Here is a 26,776-nt window from a genome sequence, read left to right as displayed (position 1 = left end):
ATAAAAAAAAACATTTATTCAGTGTGAGGCGAAGGGGATAATTTGAAATATGCCTGAGAGGGAGTTCTGCCCTGAATATTAAATTCAGCTATTATTATAATAATCCAATTGACAAAACAATGCGATAATAACTATGATTCACAATCATGCTTTATTCTTGTTGATTTCTTATAAAAGAATCAAATAAAAGGCTCTTCACACACTGCTCAGACTCTCAGTCGTGCTGTTTCCCGCTCTCTTTAACTAAACTATACTTTCTTTACACTTTAAGTCTCTTCATCTTAAATATCTTTTATTAGTTTGTGACTTCAAACCAAAACATCATTGATTGTCAACACAAAATCTGTCTTAGCACCAGTACAATAAAACTGTACTTTAGCTTTTTTTTGTTTTGAAATACTGTTCTTGAATGAGGGAGGAAAATCTCAGAATAAAGGGATCCTAATAAGTACATTTCAAAATGAAGCACCAACCATACAAAGCAACGTTTTTTTTTTCATAGATAGGCTCGTCAGATACACAAGAGGTCAAATATATTAATGACTATTAAATTAAGCACAACAAACAGTGTAAATAAAACACTGCAACACAAAGCACTCTGGGGTCTGGGGACACCGTAGCGGGACGTGGCTGCAGTTAAGAGGGCGTATCGGCTCCAGACGTGGTACTGCTGTTCCTCTGAGAGAGATCCACAGGATTCTGTAAAAGTTCATGAGGAGTGCGACCTGGGGAGTGGAGAGCGCTGCTATCTGTCCACCTCTGTAAACAAACTCTCAGTTTCAAGGTCCAAAAAGACATTATTCCATACTGCGAGTGGCGTGCTCTTACTGTGTGAAATGTGGAGGAAAAATAAACATTGTGAGCGACTCGGTCTGTCCTGTAATGATCTCTAGAGGATGATAAAGAAAAATGTAAATGAGGCTCTGATTATGGATATTATGTGCCGTTGTCTCGTCTCCAGGATCTCCCAGGTTGACAGAGAAACCATCTGGGCCTCCCTGACTTAAGCGTCTCAGCTTTATGCAAGAGTTCACCAAGATAAAAGTCTCGGATTATCTCCCGTCCAAAAAAAAATTATCGCTTTCCCTCAGGAACAAACAAAAAGTCCTAAACATAATTCGTCCATTGCCACAAGAATACATTTATATAACCAAATGTTTAAACCCTGATGGCAAGATATACATATACACTACCATGTACAGACGTAATCAATACAAAAGGTTTGCTCAATAGTTCTCATGTATTCAAATATACCTATAGATAGGAACCTGAAAGCTGCTTTCCAGCACCGACCACTCCCGTGTGCAGGTCCTTGTGATCGCTGAATCACCTTCTGTCTGAGGTCAAAGGTTATAGCTGGAGTGTCACGACTGTCGACCCTCGTTACGTCGGACGGAGAGGTTTCCTTTGAGCTGCTGCTTGCAGGGAAGGACTCGGGCTGACAATAGTTTGCACGCTGGAGGAGTGCGGTGAAAGAGAGGCTATCGGGTGCGAGGCTTCCCTGTGTTTGTCTCCTCCTCCTCCTCCTCCTCCTCCTCCTCCTCCTGCTCCTCGTCCTCTTGCAGGATGTGAATGGAGGAGCCCAGTAGTCTTTGGAGCTCTGGTACACATCGCACCAGGTCCACAAGTCCCTCCTCCTCCTCCTCCTTCTCTTCCTCCTCCTTATTTTTGCCTTTGTAAGGTGAAGCCAAAGCAGAGCTCACCTGACTGATCGACACCTGCTTCCAGAGCTCGGCCCGCGACAAACTCACCACCTCCAAATGCGGGTAACGTGCCCGGAAGATCCGCGCCGACATCTTCAGGCGCTTCAGGACATCCGTCAGGAGGAACCAGTTACAGAAGCTGCAGGAGAGAGATGCATCGATATTAGTCGATGGTGAGAGAAAGGAATAAAAAACAGAAAACGTAATATTTGCCGTTTTAGGTTTCCATATAAAGAAACAGGAAGCGTCCTCAAATGAACATAGTATTCCCTCTATAAGAGCTTAATTTTAGTGCTTTCTGGGTTTTTACACATAAGTCTTAAACTTGATGAAGGATGTATTGCAAACTGACATCTGAGTGTAAATACAAAATATCACGCAAAAACATTTCAGTGACACAAAGCATCACACAAACTATTAAAACTACACATCTCCTCCCACAGTTTAGGACTGAATAATTTACAGGTTTCCGCTCATCAAGATCTTTAAATTACCGTTGACCCAATTCCAAGTTTTCAAATAGACTTCCAGTCCTGCAGACAGCCTCTGGTTTCAGTTGGTTTCAGCTGGCTTGAGTTGATAATAAAATGTTTTGAAAAGGAGGGATTTTCCTTCAGACAAGTGATCCAGATTAATGAGCACTAAGTCTGCTAATTTGTTTTAGTTGTGTGGTCAAACATTTGAAAGGAACTCTCCTTTCTGTTGACATCAAGCTTTGAAACTTAGTCTGAAAGTTAACTGCTGGTCGTATCAGCTGTCGCCACGGTAATCTCAACTTGGATTAGGAGACGTTTATAAACAAAAATCCTTCTACATAAACCGAGGGTGCTGTGGGAGCAGAAAACAGTGTGCAGATCTACTTTTTGCTGTGATGTCTTCTGTTTGGGGGCCTGTTACTAGACAGCAAGGGTCACAACATCAAGAATAATTTGGGCTTCAGTAGCTTGCCCAAGGATACTTTGACATGTTGAATGGAGAAGCCAACCTTCTGATTAGTAGACGACCCGCTCTACCTCCTGAGCCACAGCTGCCCCGGTGAAGATCATGAGGGGATGCGGTGTAAATATCAACCGTATAGTCCCACTGTTTGTGTTTCTATGAAATACTAGAGGCAGAGAAAATCTGCCTCTAAGCTGAAACTATTACAGCATGAGTCACAGCTCTCACTATCCACTATCATCAAAGCTTATTGACATTAACTCCCATAAATATTGAGAGCAAACTGAAACTGTATTCAAACTGAGATGACGCATGCTAAATTTAGTAATGTTTTGTTTATGGGTGGCGGGACAGAATCAAACAGTGATAACTCAGTAGTCAAGTGTGTGACTCACAATTCATCCATTTGACAGCTTAATATTATCAGGTTTAGGTATTTGCTGAAAATCCGCTATTGCACTGAGCCAAAGGAAAAGGATTCTGCTGCTCTGCTCCCTTCACATGTAATGAACTGCAGAGGAAAATACATTTTAATAATGTAATCCCCCTACAAACTAACCAGATTGACTTTGTGCAATATTATCTGTTATGTTTTGCTGCCAGCTATGTGTCTTCCATGTTTTCACCACTAATGTAGATAGAGAGAACTCTATACTAGCAGCTTGCAGCTTACCGAACACCATTGTGCATGCACTTTTTTTGTATAGGTGTGTTTTAATTTGTTTTATGTATTCAGTTTCATTCACTATTATCTATTTTTAGCAATTCAGCTTGATATTGTTTGTTTTTTTATGTATGTGTCATGCTGAATGTTTATTGTGGTTGGAATAGTTCACAGAGCATAAAATAATAATAAATATAAAAAATATGAATCATAAAAAAGAATAATCTAGTCTCCTTATTAAACGGAACAGAAATGTTAAAAGTCTGGGTAAGTAACAAATGCAACTGCTTTATGTGAGCTGGTTCTAGTCTCTTCCTTGTGTGTTTGATGATTTGATTTCCTGTCTGTTGTGTTTTATTTCCATTTAAACTGTAACGGTTGTGCTGCCTTTGCCAGGTCTCTCACAGAAAAGAGACTTCCATCTCAAGTGATTTTCTGTTAAATAAAGGTTATATCACCATGACAAAGCAGTCCAATGTTAAAATGGCAGAGCAACTGCCATTCCTTAAATCTATACTTTTAGCCCTAAGAACAAAGATACAGAGTCCCCTGTGCAAAGAAAAACAACTATAGAAAATCGCTCATGTCCCTGTAGCCATAAAATATCTTTTGAAGCCAGCTTGCTACCTCAGCACACATCGCATTATGTCTATTTTATTTTATTTACATTTATCAAGTCCTAACCATCTAGGATCTAGTGCTCATTCTGAGATGTGACTGAATGCGTCCTGTCTGGATGTGATATATGATGTGTTTAAATGTACCTTCTAAATAGCAGATGTTGCACCTGCAAACCAAAGACACATTTCTCCCTTTTGCATGCAAAAATTAGATAGTAAAATCTATTCTACTCCACCAAATGTATGTTTTTGGATCCAGTTTGAAAACTTTAGCATTTATCGTGCAGCTTCGGTGGGGATTTCCATCACTTTCTCATGTCTGTGAACTCACCCCTGGGTTAATGACACCTGAACATGATAGCAGGGTAAGAGAGGCTCGGAGGAGAACTCAAACAGAAGGCAATCTTTGTCCGAGTCCGGCTCAGTCTTCCCTGTAGCGTCCTCCTCCAGCTCCTGATTCTGCTCAGACAGCAGGAAGTCCCAGCAAGGTTCCTGGTCAGTCTCTGTGAAGAAAAGTCCACAGAGGTGAGAGGATAAGAAGAGGAGCAGTGGACCTGCTGGATGTTTCTGCGCTGACGCTGAGCTGCTTCAATACACGGAGTTTATACGCCCTCTAGTGGACTGTCTATTCACAACATTCACAATACGTTTATGATGAACTGCTGGTGACGCTGTGATCAGTTAAAGGAACACAAACTTTATGCTGTCAGTCACAGCTTGAAGTTAATTACACCCCACTAAGAGACACATGGCTATTAAAACAATGTTAACAAGGCACATATTTTGAAGGATTATTTACTGATGGGCTGTTTTTTGAAGTGGAAGGTGATGGACAGATGGATTCATGTCTGTCAGGCTTTTGCCTAAATTACACTCTATATCTCCCATCATTTTGTGAAAGCATCACCAAAATAACATAAAGTAGAGAAATTAAAATCATTTAAAATCATTCATGTTTTACAGAAATGTATGCAACATTAGCAAACAAAAGAAAGACTCGACTCAGGGAAGAAAGAACGTAGCAATATACAGGCAGAACTGGACACGTAGACTGGTTTATGTGATTGAAAATGTCTAAAACCAGGGATGGTGGTGGTGAGTGTGATCATTCTCCTTAGAAAAAAATATATTTTCAACATAAAAAATTTGGAAGAATTTGCAAGTTAAAAGGTAACTGTGATATTTTCCAATGTGGCCCCTATTTTTTTTTATGTTTTTGTGTTTCAGTGACTGACGGGAACAACATTTTTCTGAATTGATCCAGTACTGAGCAAGAATGCTGCAGCCAGCAGAGGCTAAATAGGCGGGAATGTAATACCTGCCGGCAATTGTGCATCGTCAAAGTACGTCCACTAAAACTGCTTCTTTTTGTCTGACAACATTGTGGAAAGGATCACTTTAGAGATAGACTTTTTTGTGAAAGAGTGAGATCCTTTTTGTGTGTCTTTCCACTGTTCCAATAACTACGAGCTCTGGTTTGGTTAAAATAAACCCTTTATTCACACAGTTAAATGTGAAAGTATTCTGGCTCTGTTCACACTATAATCACTGATTATTTAAATGGAGTCTCGTGGGTTTGGGGATGGAGATTTTGGGGCTGTTTGTATTAAAACAAAATGGACCTTATTCTTTAACCAAAAAGCTCTATCTCTGTAGGGATCAATTTCATATGTTGTCACATACTTAAAATAACAATCCGAGAATTAAATTGCAGCTGACTTTGCCGCTGCAACCTCTGTTTTGGTCTTATTCAGCAATGGACCAATTTCAAAAATTGTTGTTCCTGTTAGTCACTTCAACACAAAAACATTGGAAATTAGGACCCAGATTGAAAAATACTAAAAGTACTTTAAAAATGATTTAAATCTGTTGTAGAACATCACTCTAAATTGCACAAACCAATAAAGAAGTAAAAGAGATACACAGAGGAAACTTGAAATCACCACAAGCAGAGTGGTGATAAAATTGATGGATTCAACCAAAATAATAAACATATCTGAGTGTACTTTAGTCAGAACTTCGAACTTCAGTCTTATTTGCTTTTCATTATTTCTAATGCATTAGATTTTAATCACCTTAATTATTCGGGTTAAGCTTTATAGTAGCAAAAGAGGAAAAAGATACAAATTATATTTATACTCAATAGGGGAACAAATAAAAGTTTGATGGTTACGCATTGCTGACATTTTTTTGTCTCTACAGTTTATCCGGAAAGCTGAAGTCCACTTTTAGTCTCTCTCAGTCTTTCCATGCAACTCTAATCCTGTTCATCCTCCACTGGATAACTGGCTCCCTGTGGCTGTTTACAGCACAACTCTGATGCTGGTACACGAGACTAACACCCTCCACGTCCCAGTGGCCGAGCCTGACTACACCTACAGACTAGAACAGTTCCCCTGCAGCAAACCGGTCATCGCTGAGACAGGCCTCAACTCCTCACAGCCAGAGGAGCAATACGAATATTTTATTGATCAGTGAACTGATGGATTGACAGATAGACAGACAGACTTACCAAACAGGGAGCTGCTGTAGAAATCCCAGGGTAAACTGGAATCCTGTTCTTTACGGCCTTCCAGGTCTGTGAAATATTCTGGAAAACAAAGCAGTGTCATGTATTATAGCGTAAGTAAAGTGTGCATGTCATCAATGCTTAATCTGCATTTTGTGTTTTATACTATGATAATGTGCAGACAGGGCTTCACATTAATGTTCGTCCACTAGTCAGGACTGAGCGAAACATGTGATGGGATAAGTGGGATGGTTGTAGTTTGTCTTTGTTTGCATCACAGCTGAACGTGTGTGTTAACTACTGAGCCCTCATCTCTCTATTTACCTGAGATGCATGATGTGAGACTGACACACTCCACTTAAAACTGATACAGCAGCCAAGTTGATGTTTCCTCACTCTCCACAACCTGGCCAAGTGCTGGGAAAGATCCTCCAAACTGGTCAACACCATCAGTGATGTAAAAATAAACTACAAAGCTAAAGACAGAGTGTCTGTAAACACGGCTGGAGAATTTTCTTTGATTCCAATATGATGAGCGGGAGGAAGTCATGCATGTCAGAAGTTTCCCAGGAAGCTAAATGTGTAATTAATCACTTAGCCTGGCTCATTTAGGGGGAAAAATATCATAGGGAAGCAAATTTAAAGCATTTCCCTTAAACAATCATTGACTTTCTAAATGAGCGTGAGAAATCATTAAAGGATTTACAACTCGAAATGCATGTTTTTCTTTAATGAAAGCTTTAAACTAGCAAGGGCTGTTGGAGCAACAACAATGAATTCCTGACGAAAAGCAAGGATATACTATGCAGGACTTAAAAAAAAACCCCAATGTATAGTTTCATTAATTAGAAATATTTCTCAATCATCACTCCACTTGTGACACACAAGAAATGTGTGATGTATTGATCTTCAAAGCCTCTGCCTGTAGTTTCCTATTTTATTTTTATTTTCTGTGTTCAGGACATTTATGGGTGTGTGGCCACAGCGCTCAGGTGAGGTCGTAACTTTACAAAAAAAGAGGCCATATAACAGCAGCATGCATCCAAGAGAAAATGACAATTATCGCAGACACAATAAAAAAAAAAAAAGAAAAAGAAAAAGAAAAAAGAAGCAAAAATGTCGACATGGACTGCCAAGCAGACAAAGCTCAAGTGTGAATCTGGGGTTTTGCTGGTGAACACTGAAGGAAAGGACGGGGATGTGGAGTGATGCAGAGTTGGTCTTTGATGGTTGGACAGGTAGGTGTCAGTGATTAGCGGTGGTAAGTGTCTGTTTTCTCCATTACAGCGAATGTAACATTCCCTTGTATCAGTCAGTGTGAATTCAAACCTCGAAACACGTCATCAAGGTGAGCTTCACCTTTTACTGTGCGGCTCTTGTCATATATAAAAGCACTCAGAGGTGCTCAACTGTGTGCAAATTCACCTCAACCCCCGCAGCTAAAAACTCCCAATTGCATTAAGCTGATGTTCCAAATGTTTTCTTTTATCAAAATATTGTTTTCAGTTTTCAGACTTTAAATTAAAAACGATCAAGTGTCACACACATGGCTGAAACAGTTTAAGTCCTGTGTGGATATAACATTTTATATTTCTCATGTCTGCTGCATGCAAGCTGTTTATTGCTTGCTGTGCCAAACTGTGATGTAGTGGGAGTGGGCAGAGAGCTTATTAATGTGTTGACACATTGCTTGATGAGTGACTGTAAAGTTGGCAAATACAAGTTTTATTATTTATTTTCATGTCTCATTTCAATTAGCTTCATTATAGCCTTTGTGCTGTGTTGTTTATTTTGTCTGAAGTGTTTGTTGATGATGAGAAAAATGAATTTAGCCCGAGGTAAAACAGCTCTCGATTTAGAAACATGTTTATTTATCCAAAGCTGGTTTTAGTGATGGGGAGGGAGGTTAATAAACAGGGTGCTCTACCTGTGAGGAAGGTCTTCATGCTTGGGCTGTGTGCCAGTTTGACCGGAGTGTGTCCAGAATAAGTGGCCAGAGTCGGATCTGCACCATGGTTCAGAAGCAACCAGACGATAGGAAGGTTATCACTCGCTACTGCATCGTGAAGGGGCCTGAAGAAAGAACAAACAACACACAGAAGCATTTATGAGGTTTTACAACTTCAGACCACACATGAATCTGTTGGTTGAGTTTTTGTATATAAAGTATCAGATGTGATGTGTAACAGATTTAAATGCAGATTTTCCTGAACTTTGAATTCATTAAACTAAAAACAGGCCTAAGGTGAAGTAAACATGCCACAGCCTGATTGAGAGTGAGTTTGGGTTTATGGAGGGGTGAAAGCGCACTTCTGTAATAGAAAGGATGTGACATGACAAAACAAGAGCATCATTGCAAAACAGAATGTGGCAAAAAATAGTTAAATCTCGCTTATCATGATTTAATAATCATTGGAAGCCAAAATCTTAATTGAAAATTAAATTTTATGAATTGCCCAGCACTCATGAGGTGTACTATAGTACAACAAATACTTTCCTGTGATTAATTGCATTTTGTGTAAAAGTAAATGTGCTTAAACAGGCTTAAAGTATGTCACTTTAAAAAATATCTCACTATGATATCATGCAACCAGAATATAATCTTTATTGAATCATGAAATAACCTGCCCCTATGTAATTACATTCATTACCGCTCCAATGACCTGTGGAGGGAGTATATGTTTCAGGAGAGTGAATGTAACAGCAACTTGACAAAAAGCCTGTCAAAATAACTACTTTTGTTAGACGATATATTTTCCCAAAAATAATTGCAATCAACGATATCATCGTCATTTTGAGACCATATGACGCCACTTTGATATCGTGATAATATAATAGCATTATAGTACAAGTAAAACCTTTCAGAGAGCAATTACATTTTAATTCTTAAGAATATTCTGATAATTTAATTGGAATATGAAAAAAATATTTAACATGATGTTAACATATTTAACAAGATATTGGCGGGTAAAACTAATGACAGACTTTTTGGCTTGTTGCCAGGGTCTGGCAAGTTAATGACTATTAGGACTGCACCTTATCCCCTCTAAAAGTGGAGCTGCACTCTACCAGTAAGCTATGCAGTCGTCTTTGACTTGTTTTATTTTTCTTCGGACTAACGCAACTTGATCAGGTAGTGAGAAAGCAAAATAGTAGAATCTCTGCGCTCAGGCCTGATAATGGTCAGGAAAATCCTGCTGGTTATTCTGGCATTAAGTTGGCTATAACGATGGTGACATTGGTATGTAAACAAGCACGCATGTAAACACAACATGCAATACTGAGGTCAGCAAAATGATCACAATCATGTCTTTTTGTCGTACAATAGATCAACTTAATTATCATGACAGGCCTGAGAGAAAAATTTTAAATATAACTGATATTTTAAACCATGAAATATACATTATTACATTCAAAAACCTTTATAACAAATGCTATATATACATCCACTTATAAGTATGATCTACAACCACTCAACATCCAAACAAGCTTAACAAAGACTGTGATTTGACAGATGGCTCCAAAAAGCCCGTAAGTGGACCTTTAAATTGAGGTATTTTTTTTACACATGCTGTTTTTGAAGGTCAAGAAATAACCCCCATGCTCAAATTTGTCACAAAAGTAATACTCATAATACTACTGAGAATATTTTTCAGATTCAACTAACTAGAGCTACAACAGTAAATCATCACCATGGAGTGCACCTCACCTTGTCCCATCCTGGGCGCTACAGTTGACGTCAGCGCCGTATTTCAGCAGCATCTGGACAATCTGAGTCCAGCCTCGTGAGGACGCTTCGTGCAGGGCTGTGTAACCGGCATTATCACGTCGATTAACCTCCCTGATGTCCTTTTCAAGGCAGTACTGAACTACATCCTGCAGAACAGAGGCAGCACAGAGAGAGCATGTCACAACATGATTCAAAGAGGTGCACTGAGTTCAAGTCAAGCTTTCAGCACAGCACAATTAAAAAGGTGGATTTTACCTGATAGCCCAAACGTGCAGCACGTTGCAGCAATGTCTCCCCGGCATTTTTATTGACAATCAGCCGACGGACCTCCGGAGGAATGGGTCTTTTGGGTGGAGACTCTGAACCGCTGCTTCTCCCCGATGAGCCTTTCTTATTGGATGGAGATGACGGCAAACTTTTTAGAGTGGGTGGAGGGCTTCCTGCTCTTTTTACATCAGCACCATCATCATCCAGGGCGAGCGAGGCAGCACGCTTGCCCAAGCTGCTGCGTTTGGTCTTAATCTAAAATACAGGTTTATTGATTAGAGCTCTATGTGAAATGGAATCTCCTGTAATGCCTCGCCAAGTTAAGGCAATGAACCTGAACAGTATAAAACCAGCTGCCATCATAACTGTGACGAACACAGCATTGATGTAGCCACAGGGGGGCACTGTAAGCTAATATATTCATGGCACATTGTAGTTTATTCCTGTCAACGCTGCATGGTTTGAAATGTACTGTGATCCAACATGCAGCCTCAGCCAGTGACTTACCTTCTGCTCATCATTGTCACTTAGGTGTTTGCTTTTGAACTTCCTCTTCCCTGAAGGCTTGTCATTGCACTCTGGAGATACCTCAGTCTCCTGGTAGCGGACCGACCCCGAGCGAGTGAACGAGGGTCTTCGTGGAGGAGGGTCTGGACTGCAGGCGGTGGGACTTGGACACTGATCCGCCTGTGGATCTGTAATGACAAATAGGATTTGATATTTATGTGGAGTGGTACCAAACAGATGAACACGGTGAAAAATCCACAAACAATCTTAATATTTCAACATCACCCGTCTTATCTTTGATGTACCGATGCCGTTATGGAGCGGCTTCATGCTCTTGCTCGTCTGCCAAGCCGAAAACGGAGCATGGAATATTTTAGGTGCTGTTTTGTGCCGACATCAGACAGCATGGTGCTTCCTGAACCAATGGCCCTTGGCTTAGCCATCTTATCTGCTGAAACAGGGTAACTGCTGTCTATGAGCTACTCTGCCCCGCTTTTTGCAATCTTGTGCTCAGGTTTGCTGTGAATTCTCCACTTATATACACCTTATGATGCGCGGCTTATCCACATCAACACGTGCCTGATGTAGCCCGCTGATGTGAAAATGACAGTCGGCAACTCAAGAATATAAACTGCAAACTATATAGGCTGTCATCATAATCTTTGCTGTTTGTTGGATGTTTAATGTATCTCAATATTTTGTATTTATCTATTATCATATAATACATGTTAGGGCTGGGCAATATATCAGTATTACATTGATATGGTATTGTCTTATCCTGGCTTTAAAGGCTGCATTATAGTAAGTGTGTAATTTTCTGAAGTTACCAGACTGTTCTAGCTGTTCTACTGTTTGCTTTGACACATTTAGTCATTATATCCACATGACTGATGATTATTTATCGAAAAAAATTTGTGAAAGCACTGATAGTCAACCCTAAAATATTGCTGCGATATCAATGTATGTCTGAATCTGTCTTAAAATATTCTATATATGCTTTTCCAAAGTACCTTTGACAAAGATATCTTGATAAAATTAATTTACCCATATCTATTTCATATGTTTTATCTGTAGGTGCCCCCAGCTAAGCTTTCAGCATTTACTTTTAAACAGATATTCACACATTCACCACCTTTGCCCACCTTAGTTGCTCAGAAGCTAATAAAGACAATATATTTAGGTAAACTATCATGGGTAAAAATATGACAATGTGAGATGTATTTCGGTCTCACAGCTGGTCACTATGTTTTTATAAAGCCCTGACCACACATAAACGCCATAAGGGTACACGGCCATAAACATCCCGAACACACAGGAAATAATAACATATTATATAATAATAAAATACAGGCAGAGGGCAGCGTCTCATCAGAAAAAACATACCACCACTCATGGGACGGTGGGTCATAAGTGATGACTGAAAGGAATTAATTCTGTATGACTCTATACATCGTTTTTTGTTTTCAGGAAAATCCTGCACAGTGTATCTTTAAAATGATCATTTTGTTATTTCAAATTTGTGAACCACCACTGAAATTAGAAATTAGGTGGACTAAATTGATTAAATCATGAAATCATGCCACTGCTGCTCTGGACAGACATTTCTGAAGAGGAACTTTGCACAAATGTTTAGAAATTATGGTCACAGACTAAAGCAGAGCTGCAACTATTTTCAGTCCAGATTAATTCATCAGATTGAATGAATGATGAATAATCACTTGTCGTCTACGGACCATCAGAAATAATGACAAATGTCCATCACAAGCCAGCATAGCCAAATGTTTTGTCACTTAGTCTGGTCAGCAGCCAAAATGGGATTCATGAATAATGGCATAAAAACAAGACAATTGTGGCTTAGTTGTGAGATTGTTTACCAACTAATGTTTGGTGTGGTGAAAGGACCAAAACAATTATTTGATTATTAAATGCCTTTTTATCTGAACAACAGTCAAAAACTCCAAAGATATTCAGTTTACAACATAAAACTGAGAAATGCATTTTTGCTTATCAAAGGTCTAGTGTGTAGGACTTAGTAGCATCTAGCGGAGCTGCAGAACTGAAACTTCCCCGGTGTGCCAAGCGTATAGTGGAGCTATGGTGGCCGACTTGAAAATGCAAACGGCCCTATCTAGAGCCAACGTTGGATTTGTCCATTCTGGGCTCCTGTAAAAACAACATGGCAATTTCCGTGCAAGAGGACCCGTTCCCTATGTATACATTAATGGCTCATTCTGAGGTGACGAAAAAAAGGCCAACAATATTCAGGTGATTTTAAACTGATTTTACAATCCAAGACATGAGCATCCAAAGACTAATACAACTGGCCCACCATTTTCTAAACATTAAAAACAGTTTTATTTTGTTTTCTTCTCATGTAAATTATGTTCCTGGCTCATCGTTTTAAGTCTGCGGTGTGTTTGTAAGAGCTAACAGTCTTTATCAATGCTGCATTTGATCACACATGGGAGAAGTTTTTTTTCAGGGTGTTCTGCCAGAAAGTCAGTCAACATCATATAAAGAACAATTACGTGCTTATATGAAGTAGAACTGAATGAATGACTCGTGCACAACACCTTTATCCAGGAGTTTGGGGTTCAAGGCCCGTGTGAGTATTGTTGGTTTATTTGTTTGGTACAGCTTTTATTTCAGAACTGTTTTTGAACCATAATGGGATGCCTTGATTTGATGTTCAAACAACAGTCATTCAATGACTTGATGTCTGCTGGGAATGCTAAGAAGTTGCTACATTCAAAATTTAAAGATTTAAATTATAACTAAATTGTTTTCTCATATCTGTAACTAACAGCTGCACTTCTGATTAATATTTTAGCTGGAAACAGTTAATTGAAAACTTAAGTGATCTCAGGAGGGAAACTGCGTACCTGCTGGGACTCCGCCGTCCTGTCTCAGGGAGTCAGATTCCTTGAGGTGCTCTCCGTCTTCCAGCTTGTCTTTCTCAGTGATGTATTCCCCGGTCTGATACTTTTTGCTACGACATCGCCGACGTTTCTTAGATGCAGGCGTGTCGCCCTCTGCGCTGGCTGCCTTGCTCTTGCCCTGAGCTCGGTGTGGCGTGGGGTTTGAGCGAGGCCTCCCTCTCGGACGGGGGGCAGGTTGGGGGGGAGGGGGAGGGGGGGAAGGTGAAACTGGGGGAGGAGGCATTTGTGGGGGTGGAGGGGAAGGCGTTGCAAAGCCCCAGAGGTCAAGTCGAGCTTCGTCAGCTCGCCGTCGCCCTCTCCTCAGTCTTGGGAAGGAGCTCCCTGTGGTGTCGGTGTCCTTACTGGGTATAGCCGAGCGACTGAGAGACACGGGAGTGTCTTCGCTCTGCGTACTGCCGCTGCTATCTGAAACTGATTACATCACATTTGATTGTTATAATCACACAAGCTTCTATGCATGGAAGTTTAACTGAGACATCAAAAAACACCATTCAGACAATATATGTGACATTTTCTGTTTGCCTAACACACAAACTAGCATGCTACCGAGGCTGACTGCAGGCTATTTATCTCCAGAACTAAAGCTACGAGAGAGTAATCTACCTAAGCTCAATAAAGTGCTACATGTCTGACACAGCTGAAAGCATCATTAAACCTGTGATGGATGTCAGAAATGTGTCCGCGCTGGGACAACTTTTTAGGGCTGTAAATGTCACGGGATTGTGAGAAGCAAAGATGTTACCTAATTTGTTGCGCGTTGGTTGCTCAGCCTTGTTGGGACTGATCTTGTCCCTCGGACTCGGCTCTTTGCTCGGTGGAGAAAGTTTCCCCGCTGATAGAGTCTGCTCCAGCATAGGTGCACATTGTTTCTTCTTCTGAAATACACAGGGGACAGTGAGCACGCTGTATTGGATGCTATTGATCGCAAAGCTTTCATGGTGACGGAGAGCATGTAACAGACTAACAATGAGCCCTTGGAAGTTAAATCATCAGTCACAGATTCATATTCTAAAAGGGAGCTCTGAATCGCCACTCAATTGTTAACATCTTGATGAGATTGAGCTGATTGCTACTTGAAATATTTCCCTAAAATTCAACTAAAGGGAGATAATAAGAAAAGAACAAATTTATTTTAGAGATTAGAAAGGATACCGATCATTTACCTTCTTTTGGCAGGACACTTTGGTCGGAGTGTTTTCTGCGTCTCGCTTTTTCTTTCCTGCAGCTTTCTTTGATGAGTCCGGCGGTGACTTTTCCTTCGCTGGCTTCTTAGGACTGGTTTTCTTTTGTTTGACGGCGGCAGCTTTTGCTTTGGTTGGCGACTCCTCTTTGGTTCCATTTGTTTTCTTCTCAAACTTGTCGCCTCCCGCTGCACACTGGCCTGTTAGAATTGACGCGACAATACCATCCAATTTTTCACTGGGAGGACTGTCTGATGCCCCACTTTCTTTCTTCAACGTCTCCCCCTCTAACACCTGGGCTAGTTTGCTCTCCATCCTGTTCCCGTTTGTTGATGCGTTGCTCCCAAAGAGGTGAGACTGAACGGCAGGTTTTGAGGAGCCCTGCTTCGCTTGTAATCCCACGTGTTCTCCTTGGCTGCTGCCTAACTCAGTATTATTCTCCAAAGGCTCAGTGGCATTCGCCTTCTCGTGCCTCTTCATAGTTGAGTCCCCTTGAGGTGGCACACCAGCCCATTTTTCCACTGACCAGTATGGCGGATATTCAAAAACAGAAGTATGTTTGGATTGGGTGTCTTGGCTCCCAGTGAGTGGGTTCAGAACATCAGCTTTTCTTGATGCAGCAGGTGAGGGTTGAGGATTACCCTCGCCCGTTGTTACTGCTGTTTCGAGAGCTTGCTGCTTCACGATGGACGCCAGGTTAGACAGGGGAGACTTCATTCTCTCCCACTTGTCCTCCTCAGGTTTGGACGGGCTGTGATGGGCACTCTGAAACTTAGATCCTTCTGCAGCTGCAGTGCTCTTCATCTTTGGGGATCCTTGTGTGATTTTTCTCTGAACAGACGATGCTTGGTGTGGAGGATGAGAAGGGGGCTGCCAAGCTGGATTGACAACAGTGGTAGAGTACGGCACCGCTGTTTTGCCAGCTCCAGGTTTCTGAAGAGGCGGAGCACTGGCAGTGCTTGACAGGGCCGTCGTTAGGGCTCCTTTAGAGGGACAGTGCTTAGTTATGGCTGTGCTGGTGTTTTTGACATGCTTGATGCTGTGAGCGTGTTGGTTGCCCTTCATCAGACAGGATGGCTTCTTTCCTCCTGAGGCCAGATGCTCTCCTTGGTCAATTATAGATATAAACTCCTGCTTTGCAAAACTCTGGAATTCATCTGCAAAAGTCCCTTTTCCATCTTTGCCCCGAAGCGTGGAGGCCAGAATTGGGCTCGCCACACCTACATAAGTTCCTGGGATGTTTTTTATGGGGTCTTGCGAAGCTCCTTTACCCCAGGTGGGTTTGGGTTCAATGACCTGGTGATTCTGAGGCCTATTTATTTGCTTTTGATGGGATCCATTTCTGTGGGTGTTGGGTAAGATAGGGTATTGCACAGCTGAGCTATAAGTTGTAGAATGAGTCCTCTTTGAGTTCAGAAAATCTCTTTGATTTGACTCATTATTATAAGGCTCAATCATTGTAACTGGAGGGTCATTTATGCATTTTGGACGTTTTGATTTAGCAGATAAATCAAGAGGAACATCGCGTGGTTCAACAGAACAGGCTGTGTGGTCCTCTGAAGCAGAGGGGGGTGTCGTTTTAAGGGAGCCCATAGTTGTCTTGTCTATGCTATTGCTCTTCTCCACATGGTTCAGCAGTCTGCTCTGAGAGGTGAGGCTGGCCAGTGCAGAGCCACAGCAAATGGCAGCAGTGGGAGACAGCGTGTAGCGTGTGGGTGCTGCAGGAGTTAATGACGGGTGCTGCAATGGTAGGGCAATAGCTGGTGAGGCTACCACTGAGGCTAAAGATTTATGCTCTCCCACCGATTTGGCGTTCTTATTAGATGAATGGTTAGATTTAAGCTTTGACGATGACATTCCGGCTTTTTTCTCTGTGGCTGGAGTCCGGCCCACCGAGAACGGATATGGATAGGTCCGCATGAGAGGTGTTCCTCCGACACCTGAGCTCTGAGGCTGAATTTCTTTCTGAAACTGACTGGCTGTGGCTTCTCTCAACGCTGCGATCTGACCCAATGCTGGTGGAAGAGTGATTTTACAAAGTGGAGAGGGAAAATTAGTGGAAGGAAGGAAGGCAACAGGCTGGACTGGTTTAAACATGGCAGAGCACTGAAACCCAGGTGGAACACTTTGCACAGGTTGACTTTGCGGGTGTGATTTCTTACTGGACGTCACATTGCTGTGACAGGGGTTGAGCGAGTCCTCCCGGCTGACTTTCACGCCACTTGTCCACTGAGGAGTAGGGAAAACACTGGCCCCATCAGCCTTGAGTTTAGGGGCCTCTGCCCTTTTGTCTGCTCTCTTCTCTGAGCCCGTGAGGGCCGGGCCGGATGTCGGTGCATTGTTGGGCTGTTGAGGTGAAGAAAGCTCAGGGCTGTGGTTGTAATTGCTAGTGTCCAGGCAAGCTTTTGCTGTCTTACAGTCTGTTGTTGGAGTGGTCTTGTTTTGCTGACTGAGGGTAACATCTCCTCTAAACTCAGGGGGAAGCGTCTGGGGGGGATTTCCCACCATACTAGCAGACGCTTTATTTGGAGCACTGATCTCTCTGCTCACCGTGCCTCCATCCCCTACATTCATTAGTGTAGGATCCACCTGAGTAATAAGAGCAAATCATAGGGCCAGTGTTAATTAGATTAGAAAAAAACAATGCTTTCATCTGGTAATAATGAAAAAAAAATTACCTGCATAGGTGTTTCTTTAGCACAACATGCCTCAGGGCTAGCTGAGTCAGTCAGGTGAGAGTTTTCCTTGAAATACAGTGATATGCTGCGGAAAACAAGAAAAATAACACTGTTGGTGCGACTCTTGTTTCAATCACAGAAAAATCTTTCATTCAATCCGTCATGAAGGAATAAGACTTCTCTATGCAACAGTTAATGATTCAGAGTAACCAACATTAGGAAACTGAAAAGTTCCTTTCTTTGAGACAAGCTTGGAGACCAGATATGTTACAATTTCCTCCGAGCTGAAAGACAATTCACAGCAGCAGAGAGAAGTTGGTTGGTTTTATTTGTTTGCATGCAGAGATTTCTAACAATTTGTCAGTGTTGATCGATCAGGAGGGTGAATTATCTTCGCTAAAAATAGGATATTTCGTGAGTGAAATGAGACCTAATGCATCAGTTGCAACGTGAATGGATTGTGAGCGAACAGGCCCCTGGCAGAGACACATAAAATGCCACCATTTCCAAATACTACATTGCCCCTTTCACATAATTCGCAGACAATTTGCAGAAGTTTTCTGCTGTATGCTGCAGGTTAAACTGAACTTGTTCTGTTACCAATATCAGTACATGAAATGTTTCCAATACTGCCTAAAATGCTGGATCCGGTATAAGCCAGAACACAAGTCTATGCACTGATCCAATATCATGTGACTTATTGATAAACTTTAACGTGGTTTCACACCTGGATTAAACTGCCGTTTACCTGAACATCAATTATTCAATGCTCAAAAACAGAAGCCTACATAGCAAGTTGTGCTGTGCTGCCACTGACAACTACTGTTTTATACACCTTTTCTAAATTCAAACTGGGTGCAGACTAATTTGGAATGATGTTTTATCGCTCCTTGGGTGGAGACTGGTGGTATTTTGGGTTGGCTGATCATTGCATTTTGCTGGTAAATGTGCTAAAATTAGGACATATTTCAGTCACTGCCAATTGGAGCTAGACCTGATTACCCATGACTACTGCAGTCACTTGACCCCAGTGTGAATGCCGATTTTAACCTTTCCTATTACATAAAAATCCAGATATTAGTAGGTGTTAGTTTCTTTTGTGCAGTGGAAATGGGGCTTTAGAGTGGCAAAGAACTGATTTTTAAGAAAAATTGAAAAAAGGAAATAACCACAGCCGTTACCAAAATGTCAAAATAGATAATAAAATAAAGTTGTACGGTGTTCTTTCTCTGCATGTATTTGTTCATGTTTTGCAAATGGTTTAACATGAGGCATGCAAAACACTGATAACAATAAAATCCATATGGAGTAAGTAGTATACAAGAGTTATTTTTTTAAGGAATGCACATGAATCTGTACTCTGTATTCGCCAAAATCCAAGTGCAGGAATCAGAATTGATATCGGAAGAGGGGAAAATTGTTAATGAAAGATCTCTACTATAAAATTTCTGCTGTTGGCTAGAACTATTTAATTCACACTGGAGATGAAGAGAGGCTGTCTAAATCCTCTTCAAACTTCCCTGCCACAACAGATCCACACTGACACTCACTCTCCACATACATCATACAGCATATTATAAAAAATCTGTGATGCAGGTTCTCTTTCTTGAATCAGGGGTATTTTGGTCTCAAACATGTCTAAATTTCTCTTTTTAATGTGTCTGTGACTGCAGCCTAAGTGTACATTCTGCAGCTGTTTCAGTAAAAATGTAGATAAAACAAATACTGAACTAGACTCAGCAAGAGAAAACACACAGTATTACAGGATCAGAATAGATAAAAAGCAAACATCCGCAGTTGTGACTGATAATTAACAGTCCCAAAAACAGAGTCTTGCTTATGCCCTCTGACCCCTCCGGCTCTTGGTAGGACCTTTCAGTTATCCATCCATGAGGCAATCAGCTGTGACTGCTCAAATGATCTTTCAGTGAGCAGCAGCCTCTGAGTGTTGTGTGCAGATAAAAGCATGCACACTGGAGAAGAGCGAATGAGTGGAAGTGAGCAAAAGTTTGTTTCTTATCTATCACTGGACAGTTAATTATTTATGATTACTATAAAGCAGCCCACCTCAGTTGAATGCATTTTTTTATGTGGGGGGTCATGCGGGGTAATCTAAAATTAGACATAAAATTCCACCCATTGCCTCTTTATCGAAAACTCACACAACAGAATACACTATACACCTGATTATGAACGATAATGCGCAAACAGTTCTGCTATCCTGATGTCGTCTGAAAACAAACATTTGAAATAGACTCTTACACAGCGGCGACACACGCCACAGCAGCCTCTGGTATGTAGGTAGAGGTGAGCGCAGGAGAGCGCATCTGCAAGTAAATGAGACGACTACAAAAAGGGAATAGGCACACACAGACACACACACACACACACACACACACACACACACACAAAATCTATGTCAAAGCTTTGGGGGAATGGAAAATGTTTCACCCAGGAGTCAGTGAAACATAACGAATATGATGCACATAATGACTGACACACCAATCTCTGCTGGAATCTGCGAGCGAGGACTGAAAGGGAATCCAGCGATGCAGATACCGCTCAGTGCAAGGAGGGTCTGCATTCATTACCGTACAACAGTTGCTTACAGCTAGTTTGTCTTTGTGCTACGATCGGTCTACTCCGCCACAACATTTGCATTCATCAGCTCTGATGTAGGCCACTAAATGTATGCAGCAGTCCGGTAACACGCGCCGTGGGCAACACCGCTCCGACAAAACAAAGTCAAGCCTGACGTTACCCCTGTGGAGGAAAGAAAAACAGCCTCGACGAAACCAAACCATCCTGTTGTAGCCCACTTCAGCCCGGTCACTTCACTGTCCGGCACAACACGTCCCAATGTCATATGTTAAAAAAAGTGCACAATGCACGCTGTGGGGCCACTCAAAACAATCTGCTTTCCTGTGTTGTGAATATCAGCACGGAAAAACTCTGGAGAGCTCCGGGTCGCTCTCTGTCGCTGGAGATGGCGAGCAGTCACCATAATGAGAGAATGGCAACCGGCTCTCAGGTGATCGGTCCATACACACACACACACACACACACACACACACGGGCTCAAACTGCACACGCAAGCCGCCTTACTCTTCAAGCAGTGTCTACATAACGTAGACATGACAAATTGAAATGTTTACAGATGAAATATAGATCTTTGGGGTACATTACAGCAAGTGACAGGAGAGATTTCCCTTCACATCGAGTGGCTGCGTCGGAGGAGCACAATGTGTCACATCTCCGCCCGATAAGGTAAGTCAACATCAATGCAAAGCCACACAGAAAACACAAGAGAGAGCCAAACAAACACAAACTCCTGACGACCACCATCCCGTTTCATCAGGCGCACGAGACAAAGTAACACTGGACGTTTTTTTTTTAAAACAAACAAATAATCGATTTCACGCGCTGATAACACCCAAACTGGCTGGAGTTACTCGCAAAAACAAAGTAGCCAGCTGGACAACTGATACAAGGGTGGGTGACACAACTTATTATTATTGTGCAGCTGGAGTGGGCACTAAAAAAAAAAAAGGGGGCAAACAATATATTTAACTCCGCTGACCACCACGGCGGGGAGGCTTCCAGCTCCCAGTGCAGCGGAGTCTCCCGGTGGTTTACATGTTGAGGCAGGCTACTGTTATTTATCCCCGGCCGACCTAACGTGAAGTGCTCTCTCCTATCGGCCCTTTTGGTGGACAGGCTGAACCACTTCGGCGCTGAAAGGCATTCACCGAGCCTCTCCCCCCCTTTAAGACTCTCCCGAAATATTGAATAATTCCCGAGCTAATCAGCAGGCGAGATAAAAGATGTCTAAATGACACAAACAGTTACCAACCCGCTCGTCCAGATGGCATGTGAACGACGTACAGGCACGACTCGGATACGGCCGTGTCCAGCCTTTCGCCTCTGCCGTCCGCGGCTGCTCACTAATCTCGACGGTTTTCGGTCCTAAAAGTCCGGGGGGGCGGGAGGGAGAGAGGGAGAGAGGAGGAGGGGAGGGGAGGGGGGAGGTCGTCAAGACAGTCCGTTCCGTATCTCCAGTCTGGTGGGAGAGAGAGAGGAGAGAGAGGGGCAGCAGGGTGCTCGGTGACAGCATGGGAGATGTAGTGCTCGGCTATCCACGCCCAGGATTAGACGCCGGAGAGGCTGGGAGGGGTTAGGACTGCAGGTACCGGCATGCAACGCGAGCTTCAGCCGCTCAAGGGGAATGGGGGGGTGATCGCGACCAAAGAGTGTAACGGTGCGCTAAACTGAAGAGGCTTATCGGGGTAACCAAGTCATAAACTGTGTTTCTGGGAACCAAAGGGAGGCTCTGAGTATTACTGTGTGCGTTTCAGCGGCACTCGGGTCAATTAACAGAGTCACAGCAGCGGGTGATGGTTGCTAAACGGAATTGCCAAAATAAAAAAAAGAGTGGGAGAGGTTTGGGTCTGTTGCAGGGGAATTAACACGAGGAAGCAAGACTCCGGGTGCTGGAGGCACTCCAGTTGCACGCTGTAAGCTGCAGACTGATGCAGCCTGAAGAAGATGGGGGAAAGCCTCCTCTAATGATTTATGAGTGTGGATTTCAAAACCCATAACTATGTGAGACTTGCGATCTTTAAGTAAGTTTTCGTCATTTGGGTTCATGCCATAGATCTGACTTAACTAAACACCTGAGGAGTTTTTTTCAGCAGCAGCAGTTTATGTTACAGAACATAGATCAAGATGGACACAGTTTAATTTCCGCTGCTGTTCGGATTTTCCAAAATTTAACAACTTTGTTCAATTTGGGAGAGATAAAGAGTAGGCTACACATGAAAGCTCTGTAAAATATGTCAGAAGGATACTCAAGAAAAAAAATAGAATAGCACTCAGAATAAAACAACGTGATAGGGTCATTTATCTGATACCTCCACAAAATCTGGCTATAAAGGGCTTAGTGTTTCACCCACTTGGTCCAGCGCCAAATAAACAGACTTTTCTGAATATACAAAGTAATCTTTTTCATAACATAAATATGATTTACTATATCCATCCACTCCTGTAGTGTGGGGGGTTCAGGAAGTAACCAGCACCTTGTGAGGGTGTTTGCTTTCATGCACCTGAGGAGGTTTAACTCCAATTGCAAAAAAAACCAAACAAACAAAAAAAAATGGAAATCCAGAATATGTGCTCACAAGGTGACAGCATGCTGGTTTGTAAAATCTCAATTGTGTCTTCACTATACTTAACCGTGACATTAAGAATCTGTAGAGCCAATATTATGTTCACCATCTGCATATTGCCTCTAAATCCGTAATGTTCTGCACTAGAAATACTAAAAAACACAATTTATCCAAAATATTTGAAAATATGTGAAACAAGATGACAACTTTTCTCCCTTGGATTCATATCTCACTCATTATGATTGACAATAATGTGGGCTGACTACATCCCAGCTGTGCTGAGCCCAGCCAAACCGTATGATTCTCATGATTCTCTTGGTTTGTCCAGGCTGGGGTTTTGATGTTGTGAAGACATTTTGTCAGCATGACCACTGATGATCACTGATTATGAATATGAACAAAACAGTGCCACTCACTCTGTGGTTCAGTTCAGTGTCATTCAGCAGCGCAGTGTGTCAAAATCACATTTCCTGTTAGCACCAGGTCAGGTTTTAACTGGATTCGTGCACACGGTTTCCGACAGAGAAGTGGGCTTCTCCGAGGTCAAAGCAAAACTCAAATTTGGAAGAGAATGTATTCATTTTAATTTTAGTTCTTGGTTCTCTATCAGACTTTACGAGAAAATCAAGGCAAGCTGTGCCAGGAAGCAAAGACAATAGCCTTCAAAATATACTGAAATAATACAAGCATGCTTCACACAGCAACTGCACTAAAGTCACTCAGGAGAGGACAGACAGGCTGTTTTATGAATACAGGGAAGAAGAGAAGGTAATACGATGTGCAACATAAACCCCTCCAGGAGCTACATCATATTTGCATCCTTTATAATTGGATAAAATCGACATTTACTTAAAACTTTTTCTATATTTTCAATTTAACAACAGTGAAACGTAAGGTCAACATGCCTTTAACCCTTTGAGACCTGGAGCGACATCATTTTTTCCTGCACTGCTTTCAGACACCTTTCACAAGTATTTAAACCTTTGAAACTTGACCAAATTGGTGCGATTTCTGTCAAAAACATGGTTAAAAAGGCAATGAGCATCTTGGTGAGAAATGTTCCACAAATTGCAATTAATTAGTGTTTTTAGAAAATTATCTTCAAAAGACGGGAAAAAATATTTATAATGATCATAATTACATATTTTAAATTATGTTACAGATATTTTTAAACCACTCTTAAGCACTTTTTTCAGGTCATTTCCTTGTGTATTTTTTAAGTATTTCAGTCAATTTTCTTGTACTTTTTACTAATTTCTTGGTTATTTTTTTTTGTCATTTCTTCTTTCATTGCTCATTGAAAGAAATCAAGATAATTTGCTCTGGTTTCAAATGGTTAGTTGAAGTCTGACTACAACTGAAGTGCTGGGAAATAAATACATAGAAGCTGAGGGAAATCTATGAGAACCAGCAGCTCATATTGCAGCTCTGAGCTGAATGACAACACATCTGCAACTTCCAGTTTTACACAGGCGAGCAGACAGAAGTTTGAAATCAGTCTGTTGAGGATTTGCACTTCAGTATTTTCTGATTCTCTCCTCGAAGATAAACAGCCACAGGATATTCAGCTCTCAAAAGCCATAATCACATTTTTGGCACGGTAGTTAAGCAGCACAGGTTACTCTGCTGTAATTAGGCCACTTGTCTTACCTGAATCCTGAAAGCAGAGTAGGCCTGCTGTTTACAAGGGTATCCACTCCTTTAGGCCAACAAATTTCCTACTTTTCTCAACACTTGTGGTGGTGAGGAAATAACCGTGCACACGCACACAGCGAGGCTGAAGCACAGAGTTTGTTTAGCAGCGACCATGCACGATCTGTGTCGTTCCTCACCACGAAGGCGATGCAGGACAACGATCCCGTCCATCCGCCGAGAGCGGGCAGCCTACGAGCTCAAACTATTTCGCTGCTTTCCTATCGCGGAGTGGATCGGTGTGTGAGAGCCTCTAACGTGCCCTTCGCCATTCGCTCAGTAATGGCTGCGTGCAGGCAGCCAAATCGTTGACAGATGGCCAAATGTGAAATTGGGGGAACCAAAAAATCGGTAAAAGGGGAACGCCGTAGAGAACCGTGTCGGCAGAAAGCAGGAGTCTCACAAAGTCGGCAGCTGACACATCGCATTGTGTCTGAGCCGGGGTAACCCGGAGACCTCAACGACCGCGCAGGAGCTATCCCGGTAGTGACCGGCTGCTCGGGGCTTCACCAATTATAGACGAGTTTGGTTCGCAGGCTCCACATCGGATGTCTGAAGCTGTGGGGGTTAAAAAAAACTTGTTATGCATGCAATTATAAATCTCCCGAGCAGGGATGTGGTGGGTTATTCATGCACTATGACAACTGCGATAGCACAGATGAAGGCACGTTGTTTGTTCCGAAGGCCTGATTTTTGAAGAATGTCGTCTTCAAAGTGGGCATACATGGTCATCTATCTGTGAGTCATATTGGAGATTATCGACCCTATTTAGGCCGCCATGGTTTACAGCAACGAGGATGTCCCGTCTAAGTTCGCGGTTCACCTGGTCAATATTGAATGTCGAGGCTGGGAAGGCGGCGGGGGGTGATCGCTGAGTGAAAAAAATCAAGCGTATTATTCTTCCATCTTGGTATAAGTGATGAATTATTCTACAATAAACGAAGGGAGGGATGGCAGCCGATCACAGAAACAGTGAAGGGTGATGTTCTTGTTTGCCAGGTTAATGGATGGCCCGATGCGCCGTCCAGATGATGTTAAATATCTGTCTGAGATGGAAATGCATCACTTCACGTATAGTTAATGTGTCGGCGTTTGAACGGCAGGACTGCATCCACAGTCGACACGCATGGACTCAAGTATGTCATCTCGACACACAACTTGGCTGTCCATAGGCTACATGTGACACGATCCTACATAATGCCGTGGGATAACAGCGAGACATCACCGCAACTACTGTGGCTCCTGCAAGACACCGACAACTAGAAAATACACATATCCAGGTCAAAGTTTGGCAGAGTTTTACTCGCCCTCAATAGCGTTGTGCAATGCCCCCTTTAATGCCCCCTGCTCGCCCGTAACGCCTTTGTTATTAGTAATCGCATGGTATTGCACCGTCTTACCTTGCGCTCCGAGCTGTCTATAGCCACAAAGCCTGCACACAGCGCAACAAGCTATTGTTGTCTGCACAGAGGCTTCCGTGCGGGGCCACGGATGTGATTTTGAAGTAGAATGAATACAGTATGCAATTTTGGCTTGTCCTCGCGATCTTCCCTTATTGCCAGTTTTCGGTCTGCAGCAGCTGGAGATGAAAATCGCGCACCCTGGGTCCTAGCGCCGGGTAAAGCCCTACAGGTGAATAACACGCTGCTGCTCGGTGGGTTTCAGTCTTTAATTGCAAGAGACTTCGCCGGAGTCAGATAAATAGTCCTTCTAGGGTAACGTTTTTATCCCCAGAGATTCAGGAAAAACTTATTTTAACAATATGCTTAGACTACACTCAAAAACGTAATAATGTCTTCAAGTCCAGTCACAGACATCATACATTACCTTTACCAACATATTGATGGTTTGCTGTTACACTGAAAATCATCTAAACAAAGCATATCTTTTGCCATACAAACTTTGACAAAGTCCTGCGATGTCCAGTTAATTACGAAAAACAGGCTCTGAATTAATTTTTAATGTGGTCATATATACAATCAGTACCCAATGGTTTATTAAAGCCAAACTTAGGGAACAGTTCCATCAAGCATTTAATATTTTATTACTTTCTTGTTAGACGCACATTTGGAAAGTCTCAGGTTTTTTGTTGTTTTATTTTTGCTCCTGATACTGCTCAGTGTCCTTCAAAATTTAGTATCTATAGGCCATGTTCAGCCAAAGGCGGACTAGGACACAATGG

General features: G+C 42.1%; 1 protein-coding gene across 4 annotated transcripts; it reads right to left on the bottom strand.

Moving 5' to 3' along the window:
• On the bottom strand, window positions 1-26,076 carry bcorl1 (BCL6 corepressor-like 1). 4 transcript variants are annotated; one of them, XM_042493432.1, is made up of 12 exons: window positions 21,591-21,665; window positions 17,738-17,822; window positions 15,042-17,648; window positions 14,621-14,753; window positions 13,822-14,289; window positions 10,940-11,127; window positions 10,421-10,687; window positions 10,145-10,311; window positions 8,363-8,508; window positions 6,439-6,516; window positions 4,258-4,429; window positions 1-1,842 (listed from the first exon to the last, which is right to left on the bottom strand). In XM_042493432.1, exons 2-12 carry the CDS (start codon window positions 17,741-17,743, stop codon window positions 1,482-1,484), a joined length of 4,593 nt encoding a protein of 1,530 aa, XP_042349366.1. In that variant the 5' UTR covers window positions 17,744-17,822; window positions 21,591-21,665; the 3' UTR covers window positions 1-1,481. The 4 variants fall into 4 exon arrangements, with proteins under 4 accessions (XP_042349366.1, XP_042349368.1, XP_042349367.1 ...); XM_042493434.1 differs by having other exon boundaries at window positions 14,621-14,750; XM_042493433.1 differs by lacking the exon at window positions 21,591-21,665 and adding an exon at window positions 25,995-26,076 and having other exon boundaries at window positions 2-1,842.
• Window positions 26,077-26,776: the final 700 nt, after the last annotated feature.

The sequence above is a fragment of the Plectropomus leopardus genome, chromosome 9 (assembly GCF_008729295.1).
Source record: "Plectropomus leopardus isolate mb chromosome 9, YSFRI_Pleo_2.0, whole genome shotgun sequence".
Lineage (NCBI taxonomy): Eukaryota > Metazoa > Chordata > Actinopteri > Perciformes > Serranidae > Plectropomus > Plectropomus leopardus.
This window is presented reverse-complemented; position numbering and strand designations above follow the sequence as displayed.

Coding starts and splice junctions, on each gene's coding strand:
- bcorl1 (XM_042493433.1), bottom strand. Junction 11,128..13,821: donor GGACGGCGGAGTCCCAGCAG/GTACGCAGTTTC, acceptor TTGTCATTACAG/ATCCACAGGCGGATCAGTGT. Junction 10,312..10,420: donor CTGCACGTTTGGGCTATCAG/GTAAAATCCACC, acceptor TCTGTTCTGCAG/GATGTAGTTCAGTACTGCCT.